The 13527-nt window shown below is 34.0% G+C and overlaps 1 protein-coding gene across 1 annotated transcript in view; it reads right to left on the bottom strand.

Moving 5' to 3' along the window:
• Positions 1–13527, bottom strand: part of ext1b (exostosin glycosyltransferase 1b) — a 121007-nt gene that overhangs the window by 7551 nt on the left and 99929 nt on the right. Inside the window, exons 6-10 of the mRNA XM_077506248.1 lie at positions 12153–12271; positions 9353–9448; positions 6202–6291; positions 5291–5451; positions 4679–4850 (exon numbers count right to left, since the gene is read on the bottom strand). Of these exons, the coding sequence (XP_077362374.1) occupies positions 4679–4850; positions 5291–5451; positions 6202–6291; positions 9353–9448; positions 12153–12271 (638 nt within the window). The remainder of the gene's footprint in view (positions 1–4678; positions 4851–5290; positions 5452–6201; positions 6292–9352; positions 9449–12152; positions 12272–13527) is intronic.

The following is a 13527-nucleotide window of genomic DNA, read 5'->3' as shown; positions in this document are numbered from 1 at the left end:
TATTTAAAAAAGCCCTACTATACATGGTCAATTTTATTTGTATTAAAAAAAAAGCCCTACTATACATGGTCATTTTTATTTAAAAACAGAAAAAGAAAAAACTTGCTATACATGGTCATTTTTATTTTTATTTAAAAAAAAAAAAAGAAAAAAAAAAAAGAAAAGCCCTACTATACATGGTCATTTTTATTTAAAAACAGAAAAACAAAAAAAATTGCTATACACGGTCATTTTTATTAAAAAATAAAAATTAAAAAAAAAAAACCTCGCTATACATGGTCATTTTTATTTTTATTAAAAAAAAAGCCCTACTATACATGGTCATTTTTATTTTTATTTAAAAAAAGCCCTACTATACATGGTCATTTTTATTTAAAAACAGAAAAAGAAAAAAACTTGTTATACATGTTCATTTTTATTTGTTTTTTTAAAAAAAAAAAGCCCTACTATACATGGTCATTTTTATTTAAAAACAGAAAAACAAAAAAAAAATTGCTATACACGGTCATTTTTATTAAAAAAAAATAATTTTTTTTTTTTTTTTTTTTTTTAAACCTCGCTATACATGGTCATTTTTATTTTTATTAAAAAAAAAAGCCCTACTATACATGGTCATTTTTATTTACAAACAGAAAAAGAAAAAACTTGCTATACATGGTCATTTTTATTTTTATTTAAAAAAGCTCTACTATACATGGTCATGTTTTATTTAAAAACAGAAAAGGAAAAAACTTGCTATCCATGGTCATTTTTATTTAAAAAAGCCCTACTAAACATGGTCATTTTTATTTTTATTTAAAAAAGCCCTACTATACATGGTCATTTTTATTTTTATTAAAAAAAAAGCCCTACTATACATGGTCATTTTTATTTTTATTTAAAAAAAGCCCTACTATACATGGTAATTTTTATTTAAAAACAGAAAAAGAAAAAAACTTGTTATACATGTTCATTTTTATTTGTTTTTTTTTTAAAAAAAAGCCCTACTATACATGGTCATTTTTATTTAAAAACAGAAAAACAAAACAAAAATTGCTATACACGGTCATTTTTATTAAAAAAAAAAATATTTTTTTTTTTTTTTTTTTTTTAAACCTCGCTATACATGGTCATTTTTATTTTTAGTAAAAAAAAAGCCCTACTATACATGGTCATTTTTATTTACAAACAGAAAAAGAAAAAACTTGCTATACATGTTCATTTTTATTTTTAATTAAAAAAAATAAATAAAAAAAAGCAAAAAAAAAAAGCCCTACTATACATGGTCATTTTTATTTGTATTAAAAAAAAGCCCATCTATACATGGTCATTTTTTATTTGAAAACAGAAAAAGAAAAAACTTACTATACATGGTCATTTTTATTTAAAAACAGAAAAAAAAAAAAAAACTCGCTATACATGGTCATTTTTATTTTTATTTAAAAAAGCCCTACTATACATGGTCATTTTTATTTAAAAACAGAAAAAGAAAAAACTTGCTATAGATGGTCATTTTTATTTTTATTAAAAAAAGCCCTACTATAGATGGTCATTTTTTTTTTTTTTTAAATAAAAAGTCCTACTATACATGGTCATTTTTATTTTTATTAAAAAAAAGCCCAACTATACATGGTCATTTTTATTTAAAAACAGAAAAAGAAAAAACTTGCTATACATGGTCATTTTTATTTTTATTTAAAAAAGCCCTACTATACATGGTCATTTTTATTTAAAAACAGAAAAAGAAAAAACTTGCTATACACGGTCATGTTTATTTTTAGATATATATATAAAAAAAGCCCTACTATACATGGTCATTTTTATTTTTATTAAAAAAAAAGCCCAACTATACATGGTCATTTTTATTTAAAAACAGAAAAAGAAAAAACTTGCTATACATGGTCATTTTTATTTTTATTAAAAAAAAAAAAAGAAAAAAAAAAAAGAAAAGCCCTACTATACATGGTCATTTTTATTTAAAAACAGAAAAACAAAAAAAATTGCTATACATGGTCATTTTTATTTAAAAACAGAAAAAGAAAAAACTTGCTATACATGGTCATTTTTATTTTTATTAAAAAAAAGCCCTACTATACATGGTCATTTTTATTTTTATTAAAAAAAAAGCCCAACTATACATGGTCATTTTTATTTAAAAACAGAAAAACAAAAAAAATTGCTATACACGGTCATTTTTATTAAAAAATAATTTTTTTTAAAAAAAAACCTCGCTATACATGGTCATTTTTATTTTTATTTAAAAAAAAGCCCTACTATACATGGTCATTTTTATTTTTATTTAAAAAAAAAAAAAGAAAAAAAAAAAGAAAAGCCCTACTATACATGGTCAGTTTTATTTAAAAACAGAAAAACAAAAAAAATTGCTATACACGGTCATTTTTATAAAAAAAAAATAATAATAAAAAAAAAACCTCGCTATACATGGTCATTTTTATTTTTATTTAAAAAAAAGCCCTACTATACATGGTCATTTTTATTTTTATTTAAAAAAAAAAAAAGAAAAAAAAAAGAAAAGCCCTACTATACATGGTCATTTTTATTTAAAAACCGAAAAAGAAAAAACTTGCTATCCATGGTCATTTTTATTTTTATTTAAAAAAGCCCTACTATACATGGTCATTTTTATTTAAAAACAGAAAAAGAAAAAACTTGTTATACATGGTCATTTTTATTTTTATTTAAAAAAGCCCTACTATACATGGTCATGTTTTATTTAAAAACAGAAAAAGAAAAAACTTGCTATCCATGGTCATTTTTATTTAAAAAAGCCCTACTAAACATGGTCATTTTTATTTTTATTTAAAAAAGCCCTACTATAGATGGTCATTTTTATTTTTATTAAAAAAAAAGCCCTACTATACATGGTCATTTTTATTTTTATTTAAAAAAAAGCCCTACTATACATGGTCATTTTTATTTAAAAACAGAAAAAGAAAAAAACTTGTTATACATGTTCATTTTTATTTGTTTTAAAAAAAAAAAGCCCTACTATACATGGTCATTTTTATTTAAAAACAGAAAAACAAAAAAAAAATTGCTATACACGGTCATTTTTATTAAAAAAAATAAAAAAATTATTATTATTTTTTTTAAAACCTCGCTATACATGGTCATTTTTATTTTTATTAAAAAAAAAGCCCTACTATACATGGTCATTTTTATTTACAAACAGAAAAAGAAAAAACTTGCTATACATGGTCATTTTTATTTTTATTTAAAAAAGCCCTACTATACATGGTCATTTTTATTTAAAAACAGAAAAAGAAAAAACTTACTATACATGGTCATTTTTATTTAAAAACAGAAAAAAAAAAAAAAAAAACTCGCTATACATGGTCATTTTTATTTTTATTTAAAAAAGCCCTACTATACATGGTCATTTTTATTTAAAAACAGAAAAAGAAAAAACTTGCTATAGATGGTCATTTTTATTTTTATTAAAAAAAGCCCTACTATAGATGGTCATTTTTTTTTTTTTTTTTAATAAAAAGTCCTACTATACATGGTCATTTTTATTTTTATTTAAAAAAAGCCCAACTATACATGGTCATTTTTATTTAAAAACAGAAAAAGAAAAAACTTGCTATACATGGTCATTTTTATTTAAAAACAGAAAAAGAAAAAACTTGCTATACACGGTCATGTTTATTTTTAGATATATATATAAAAAAAAGCCCTACTATACATGGTCATTTTTATTTTTATTAAAAAAAAAGCCCAACTATACATGGTCATTTTTATTTAAAAACAGAAAAAGAAAAAACTTGCTATACATGGTCATTTTTATTTTTATTAAAAAAAAGCCCTACTATACATGGTCATTTTTATTTACAAACAGAAAAAGAAAAAACTTGCTATACATGGTCATTTTTATTTTTATTTAAAAAAGCCCTACTATACATGGTAATTTTTATTTTTATTAAAAAAAAAGCCCTACTATACATGGTCATTTTTATTTACAAACAGAAAAAGAAAAAACTTGCTATACATGGTCATTTTTATTTTTATTTAAAAAAGCCCTACTATACATGGTCATTTTTATTTAAAAACAGAAAAAGAAAAAACTTGCTATACATGTTCATTTTTATTTTTAATTAAAAAAAAAAAAAAAAAAAAAAGCAAAAAAAAAAAGCAAAAAAAAAAAGCCCTACTATACATGGTCATTTTTATTTGTATTAAAAAAAAGCCCAACTATACATGGTCATTTTTTATTTGAAAACAGAAAAAGAAAAAACTTGCTATCCATGGTCATTTTTATTTGTTTTTTAAAAAAAGCCCTGCTATACATGGTCATTTTTATTTAAAAACAGAAAAACAAAAAAAAAATTGCTATACACGGTCATTTTTATAAAAAAAAAAATATATATATATATATATATATTTTTTTTTAAAACCTCGCTATACATGGTTATTTTTATTTAAAAAGAGAAAAACAAAAAAGATTGCTATACACGGTCATTTTTATTAAAAAAACAAAAAACAAAAAAACAAACAAAAAAAACCCTCGCTATACATGGTCATTTTTATAAAAATAAATAAATAAATAAAAAAAACTTGCTATGCAATTTTCACAAGCTGACACCCAAAGCCAAAAACAAGCTGTATCTAATGTTGAAACAAGCAATCTAAGAACAATATGTCTGAAAAAGCAATTGTGGAAATGACGCTGCGGCCTCACCTGTCCCATCATGGTCTCCTTGTACTGCTTCTTCTGCGTGACCTTGATGGGTGGTAACTTGGTGACGGCAGAGACCAGGAAGTTCATCAGGATGTCCTCGCAGTTGGCCAGCTGATCCACCATACTCTTCAGACTAGAGGGCAGGTAGTAGGTGTACAGGTAGTGGTAATACCTGCAACACACCACACAAACGCCTTTTTAACAAACGGAAGAGTATTTATATTGTCACTTTTTTTTTCCACGGCGTCTGATTTTAAAATCAATCGGTTGTTAAAATATTTATAACAATGAAATGCAGGGGCAATCGTGTATGTGTAATAAAACGACGAGGTGATTATACATTCATAAGATTTTCACAGTCATAATGGTCCTCTGAGGAACCCATAACGTAGGCCCAGATTAAAATTAATTGGACACCCCTGCAATGCCTAGTAAAATAAAGGCACATTAATGCCAAACAAGTAGACATGAACGAGATAACATTGAAGTGTTGTAGTGAAATATATGGTTCCGGTTCAATGCGGTATTCTTGTGTTTTATCCAAATACAAGACAGAACAGAGACGGTGAAGCAGTGACTATAAAATGTATACGGGAAGAAAGAACCGTGTACCTGTGGTAGATGGCGGCGCCAGTCAGCACCATCGAGTAGTCATTGGTCCACTTGGAGGTGTAACCCCAGCGCTCCTTGTTGCCGTCCCAGAAGTGGCTGCGTGCCGGATAGCCGACGATACGCTCGGGAAAACTCTGCCACACGGTGAAGGCAAAGTCCACCTGGACACACAATATGACGGAAAAAGTGTCGATAGCGAAGCACTCTTCACTAAGAGTTTGTAAATAAATAAAAAATATATATAAATAGCAAACACTTAGCTTATCTTCTATTATTTTACTGCTAATCAGTCTTCTTTGTATTTTCCATCTGTCTAGATGCCATATTGGCACCATGATGCCTCTCATAGGTCGGTTTTGGTACTACACCAGATCTCCAATTGTTGTGGGATTGATTCTGCTTCTGGCATTCAGCTATCAGCATTCCCACGCAATTTGTGCAGAAATTGCACTTAGTCTACTTAATGATATCTCACATTTTAAAAACAAGCTAAGACGCTAAAAAATTAGTATGTGTGTAGGTCATAACAACACAAAGGAGAATCACGGCCTTTTCTGCCTATCATAGAAAAGGTCATTTGAACGACAACGACATCATTTGTAATTCAAGACCACGTTTGGTGATGTGACCTATGCAAGATTCGATTGAGCAGATGTTTCTTCATGAATATTGATTAATACCAGCATGCATCATTGAGCTATTCTGACAGACTGACCAGTTTTGCCTCTAAATCCTCCGTGCAAAATGAATTTAGAATATTTTTTTTTGTACTTTTTGGTTGACCGTCAGTGTCAGATGTGAAGATGTCACAAAAATATCTCGAAGTAATTTATGTCCAAACAGAATGTGAGAATACTAAGTAGGCACATGAGAGTTTTTGAAGAGCAATAATGTGGAGTAGGTCAACACACCTCTGTGGTGGACAACACCGTGTCCTCATCCAGGCTGAGGACGGCGTCGGTCACGATGGCCTCGTAAGGGAGGAAGCGGCTGCTCATCACCTGCAGGCGAGATGTGGAGCAAAGTTGACGTTAATGCGTGATCCTTAAGTTATTTTGATGAATCGAGAGGAGATGAGCTGTAACAGGATTAAAAAAAAAACAACAACAAAAAAAAAAAGAGATCTTTTTGCTGTATTGCAAGCTACTCACTGTTTAACAATGATGCAGATTTCCAGGGTTATCTTTCACTTCCCAATCAATAAAACACAGAGAAGCGACCCAACCAGATAACCACTTGAGTCCCAACATTTGGCGCAAAGCGACATTTCTTCCCTCCCACGCAAACAACACACAAACAAACACGGTTCCCAGCTAGCAAGCTGAGGAGTGCTGCAATTACTTAACTGTGTCTCTTAAAGCACCATCTGCTCTGGAAAACTCTGGCGGTTCAATGTCAGTTGACCTTATGTCTTTTTAAACACCTGCCGGCGAGAGCCCGCCGCACGCCGACCGAGCGACCTCGTTCTCGACGGGGCTTCATCGCCCCAGAGGATGCGAACGCGTAGACAGTAAGAAAGAACACAACCAAGGATTATTTACATAATTTTTTTTTTTTAAGTCTTATTTTTGTCAGTTTAGTTTTTTTTTTGAAAGTGAGAATTGCTGTATACATGAATCTATACAAGCCCTGATTGAAAATGGCTGCAATAGCTAGCAGATTATTTTCTATGTGGACATACCGGTATGTTTATAATTGTCACCTATTAAATGCGACACAAAAAGGAGAGAAGACACTCGCGAGGAGAGGAACTGACTGACACAATTCACTCCTGCACTCTCTGAAGATTCCTCTCCTCGTCCTTTGATTATCAAATGAATTAATTGCACGATAAAGAGAAACCAAACAAAGCCATCACTCCACTCCAGGATCGCCAATTCTGGAAGACCAAGTTGAGGGGGACGACTAAAAAGCGTATGAGCGTGAGTGGCAGCGTAACAAAAGACAAGGGAGAGGATGAGAGGCGAGTGTTTCCAAACCCCAGGTGGTTTGTAATGTTAGAAGTGCGACATATTAGCCCGGGGCTTCCCGGTGCTCTCCTGGAATGTGAGCTCTTACAGCAGGAATCTGCCTCCGAGCGCTTTCTCCCCCTCTCGAAAAGGGCAGCGGGAGGGAGGCACACACCAAAAACGGACCGCCGGTGTGCGTCTTGCGACCGGTCATTAAGCAGACTTGTGGCCACGGAGAGGACGGAGGTGGAGGAAACGGACACGATTGATGTTAATGCCATAAAAAGACGACATGACAAATTCTATTTGTGTTTTCACTCGGTCTGTGGAGGCAGCAGCTCAAGCGCGTTTGCTCCTACGGGGAGGGAAGCAATCGTTGCAGTCATAAATATGAAGCCAAAGGCCGGACAGCTTTTCCCAACAGCTGTGCACAGTCATTTGGAGAAAATGTGGCACTAAAGAGAATAAAGTGTGATTTTTTTTAATTTATTTTTGGGGGGTTGTTTTGTTTCACATCCTCACACACTCCATTAAGCATCACTAATTAGCATTTACAAACATTGTCTGCAAATTGCAATCTGTGCTAAAAGGTTAGAATAGTTAGGGAATTTTTATTTTCGTTTCATTTCATTTTGTTTTAAAATTCAATCGGTTTTTAATTATTTTTTAGAGCGTGTTTGTCAGTTTTTATTTTTTTTTAAAATTTCTTTTCATTTTTTTTAGTTTTAATATTAGTTTTACTACAATTTTTTTTTTAAAAAAGGTCAAAGTTAAATACTGAAGTTATACTGCTTTTTCTGTGCAGCTTTAAATAAACCTCAAAAGCTGAGGGTTATTAAATTAATCGATCTTGACAAAAAACATAATTAGTTCTATAAACGCAATGTCATTTCACTCCTTTTTTTTTCGTTAAGCACTTGTTTTTACAGAAGCGTATTGCATTGACTTGAAAAAAAAATCTTTTTCTGACAAATTTTTTTGGGGGGGAGCTTTGTTTTTTGGAGTAACTTTTTATTTTTTTTATTTTTCTGTTTTTCGGAATATTTTTTTTCCTGTCATAATAAAAAAATATATATTTCGAAATACAGAAAAAAATTATTTAGAAAAACAGGGGAGGGTTTTTGCATATTAAATTAGCAAGCCAAAATTCCTCAATAACATGCTAGCCGTTAGTCCACCATGGTGGCTCCCTAAAGCTATCAAATAAACAGTTTATGGAAAGGAGTGGTTGATTTAGTGAGGATTATGCGAGGGAAATATGTTGCCTATCTCTTCCTCTGTGGTGAAGGAACACAGCTTGGTACCACACTGTAAACAGAGGCAGCCACAACCGCAGCAAAACACAGGTCGCCCCCCTCCTGTACACAATTCTGCCCGCTCACTTGCTGTATGTTGGCCAAATAGCAGCATAAAATGCACGTTGACTGACAGACTGGGAGGGAAGGGGGAGGTAAACCATAACGTGGGTAAACCGCCAGATGACTGATGTTGATGTGACAACCACCTCCGCTTACATTTGCGCAATGTGTTGTATTTTCCTCACAATCTACAGTAATAAAAAACAGCCTTCAATACAAATACAGTATTTTGTTAATGACTAAAGTTCAATGGGTAAAAAAAAAAAAATGCTGTTTTTAAATGAACACCTCTTGCTACTATATACGGTTCATCAAAACAGAACAGAATACTTTCGCTAGCTCTTGCATCAAACTGTGAAAAGTGGTCATTTGCCGACATTTTGTACTTACTGCCACACTTAAGTTCAATAGCGCTCATTTCAGTGGGTTCAAACCGCCACTTTCAGTTATTATACAAAACAAGATTGCATCTAGGTAGAGATTATGTCCGTCTCGAGTCTTGAAAACATCCACACATCCGTAATTAGGCTCTTATCTTTCCCAACATTGTACTTGCGATATTATTTGGTTGCAGTCTATTTTTCCCCACATTGCAGAGCTTTAATTAAAACCACCCAAACTGTCCTTTAGCGTGGCACAAATTCAAACTCATTAACTCTCCAACAGTCTATTAACAGCGTGGAAATCTGCATTTTGTGCGACATGATTACAAGTCATTTCCGAAGGACGGTGAAAAGAATGGAAGCCGGGCTCACCTTGTTTTCCCCCTCGATGACTATGACGGGTACGGACGTGGCGGGCCAGCGGTGCTTGGCGGGGAGGGGCTTGTCACAGTTCCACAGGACAATTATCTGGACGAAACAAACAAATGGCATGCTCTTAAAAATAACTAAGTGGGGTAAAATAAAAAATACAAATAAAAAAAAAAAAGAGCATGACATTTTCCTGCCAGCTTGTTTCCTGGTTGAATGTTAAAGACGTGATAACATATTTGCAATTATGGCATCACAATGGTTTGTACAATTTAATCCATAGCCAATCGCTTTGTGAGACGCCGTTTAATTCTAACGTAACCTTGCACAGAACCCCCATGTAAACATTCGTACACAAAAGACTTTATTAGTCTAGTCCGGGGTCATGCAAATGTCAAGGTAACGCTGTTGGACTTCATTAATGCTTGATGGGAAACATGTTCCATGTGATGGCTGCCTGACCTCGGACACGCTAACACAGACTGGTACGTTCTCGTTCCGCGGCCTCTTCTTATCTTGAAAGGACTGTTTTGTTTGGACGCAAGCTGACATTCGCTAAAGCTTCCACTCCTAACACTGATTGCGAAACTCATGCTTAGAAGTTCAACATTTTCATCACAATATAGAATCATGATTTGCGTATAAAGTACGGTATGCAAATTAGTTATACATGATCATTAAAATACTTTGATTATATTAAGTTTAACTGGAGATTTTTTTTTATATTGGCGGGTTTTTCATCAACATTTTCATCGACATAAAATCATGAGTTATGTGTACATGATATATTTATACGGGCACGTATACTTGTATGTTTAGAGTACGGTGTGGAAATTAGTTATACATGCTCATTAAAATAATTTGCTTAAATTAAGTTCAAGTGGAGATTTCAACATTTGTATATTTTTCATCAACATTCCATCACGATATAAATCATACATGATGCACATTTACGTGCAGGCATAAAGTACGGTATGCCAATTAGTTATACATGCTCAGTCAAATATTTAGATTACATTACGTTTATCTGGAGATTTTTCGACATTTGCAGAAATCAACATTTCATCATGATATAAAATTATCATGATATATTTACACGGGCATGTATACGTGTACGTTTAAAGTACGGTATGCAAATTAGTCAAACATGCTCATTAAAATGTTTCGGAGATTTCAACATTTGCATAGTTTTCATCAAAATTCCATCAGTAAATGTATGCAAATATAGTATACATTCTCATATGGGCCTTGTATGCAAGTGGTGCAACTGGACGGTCACTCAACAAAAGTCTTTGTTGTTTGTGTTTATTAGCAACTAGCTACTAATAGCTACTAGCATGCTACTTTCTGTTTCATGAAAGTGGTCAGCGTTATTGGGATTCTGGGAGGAGGACATCCCAGTGACACCCTCTACAGATGGCGGCAAAGCACTACTTTACAATTAGACAGGGCTTTGCTACAAGATGGTGCCTGATGTCAAAATGGCTGCCATGAGATACGTAATAATAAAACTAGTGGTGGGCCAAAACCTTTGCACAGCACTGCATACTGTATGGTGCCAGTGTTGCCCAAGTTGACAAAAACAAGCATGCATTCTTTATGAGTGCAAACCTGATCTCAGAAAATAACAGCTCGAAAATATCGTCTTGCACACAAACACGTAAATCCGATCTTGCAGGCTTCTATTAGGAGGACAGATGGCATCTTCGCCAGCTCGCGGGCTCTCTCAGGGTGCCGATGGCGCGATTGCGGATGCAAGACTGAATGCGTGCGTGAGGGTGTGTGTACAGCGATGACTGCAGGGAACAAAAAACTGTTGGTGAATCGCTATCAAGGCTGCGAGAAATCTGTCTTCTCATACACAGCAGGAGGTTCACCGTGTCAAAAACTGCCGTTTTTGTTTTTTTTGCATCAAATTTAGATTTCTTTTTACCCTCCGCGTTATTCCCAGTCCTTCTCCTCCATTCATTTATTTATATCCTCATGTAGTCATCGCCCGGCAGCGGTGGGCCGTGTACCTGGCTCTCCGTTCTGCATGCGCAGCCTTAAGAACGCCAAGCAACTCGATAAAAGAACACAAACTAAAAGCAGGGAAAATGTGATCATAATCGTGTGAGAATATTCTGGAAGAGCAAAAGGCCAACGTTTTCTTTTGACAACAGAAAACAATATCGTCTTCAGGTATTTTTACAGAAGCTCGGAGTTAGGAAAGCCTGATCTCGCTTGTTTTTCCACTTAATGGGAGAAAAAACACGATGGTTAAATCTGTGCCAGCTTTGTAAAGATATGGAAGAACATAACAGCAGTCAACCTAATTCATTGTGACTATTATCTGTATCGCAATACTAAAGTGGGAGGATGATTCTGTTATTTTGGTAGCCTTTTTTTTTCTGAAGCAAATTGACAAAGCACATTAAAACTGCACCCATTTTGACAGAAGACTATCGATATATCGATACATGGTTTTATGTATCAATGTTGGGATATGAAAGGCGTATCGATATGATATTGATATTTTGAACCCAGCCCTACTATGCAGTATATAAACAACTGCTCTCACCACAAGCCATCGCGCACTTACACGCTCGCTGAAACCCTCGCAAGCTAAAGTCCCTTTCTTTTCGGAAACCTGCACACAAGCAGCCACCGGGGAGCAAATTCCATTTCAATTCCCAAGCCGGTCCGGAGCGAGCCGGGCAATCAATACATGATGCTGTGCTGAAGTGAGCTTGGCTGCCATGGAGACAAACACGGCAACTGCTCCAAAAGCTTCAACACGCACCAACATCAGCATAGGGCTCACCTGCGCGCAGTACTGCGACTTGGCCACCGCCACCAGCAGCTTGAGGATGGGTTGGGACTGGGACACCAGATTTGAGACGGCGTGGATGACAGCCGTGAACTTTGGATACGGTCTCATACCTGAAACGTAAGACCACAGACAGCGGGCGCATTAATAAGCAAGTTAGGCAAATCCATCAAACATGCTGCAGCAACTGTTCGCCATTAGTGTCATTTCCAAAAAGCCAATCGTAGCCGAGTCTGACAAAATGCACACGATTCATCTGTCAGGGACAGAGTGGAACAAAACTGGAGCAGAATGACACGAGGGCAGGCTGTTCTCATTCTTGGACGCCGTATTCGGCGTTTTAGCGCTTCATTTTCTGGCCTCTGTCCCGTCCGGCACATTACAGGATCGGCACGTCTTGCCAGCTGAATGATTACTGCATCATAGCCAGCCGCTTTCATTTTTAAACACGCAAGTACTGCTTTCCTGCTTGTAGCTTGGGTTATGCAGGAAAAGTGGGGTTCATGTGAAAAATAAACCTTTTTTTTCCTGTCCATTTCATAAAGTATAGTACATCCTTTGCAGCAAAGCAGCATTTTTGTCAAAATGAAACTCCTCATTCAATTCATTTCAACAAAGTTTCTTGACAAACAATGCAATTAGGTTGAAATGAATAGGCTACAAAATAAATACATAAAAAAGAAAAAAAACTGTCATGCCAGCGTTAAGTTTGGGTCATGCAAGGGTTATGTTTGGGTCATGACCGCGAGGTTCAAGTGTCTGTTTTGAACCGATGTAACCATCACCTGGTTTCAACTGGAAAAACGCTATGTGATGTCAGGAGCTTCCGTGTCAGTCCTCCGATCAATTGACTGTCTATTTAAGCCAAACCGAGAAGTGTGTTTGTTGGATTATTACCTCGGTTCCTCTGTGCATCTCTGCAGCCCAAGGGGGCTTGGCGTCTCGTGATTCTCGATGCGTTCTTGTTGTTTCTCGTATAGTCAAGTTTGTTCTACGCCTCTCGATGTTATGCGAATAATGAGTTCAAATTTTATTTGTGTCTGCGCTTTTGGGATCCAACCTCCAAACATAACAAAAATAGCCATAAATAGGTACATTTGCACAATCCTTTTTTATTTACTAAGGTAGATCCTTACCCTACTTGTATCATAATCCTAATATATTTTACAGCAGACTTATAATAGTTTGGGAATTTTCATTCTAGTTTAGTTTTGAATTTTGATTTTTCAAAGTGGTTTTATTTATACGACTCTCCAAAACTGAAAAATCCTTCATTTTAGTTTCGTTCTTATTTAGGGATGTCTAATGCGAGCCCTATTTTAAGGTATCAGTACTTAGTATCGGCCACATTTAGAAATTACAAGAATAT

This window comes from Festucalex cinctus, chromosome 19 (assembly GCF_051991245.1).
Source record: "Festucalex cinctus isolate MCC-2025b chromosome 19, RoL_Fcin_1.0, whole genome shotgun sequence".
NCBI classification, from domain to species: domain Eukaryota; kingdom Metazoa; phylum Chordata; class Actinopteri; order Syngnathiformes; family Syngnathidae; genus Festucalex; species Festucalex cinctus.
The sequence above is the reverse complement of the archived record's forward strand: the minus strand, read 5'-3'. Positions and strand labels throughout refer to the sequence as shown.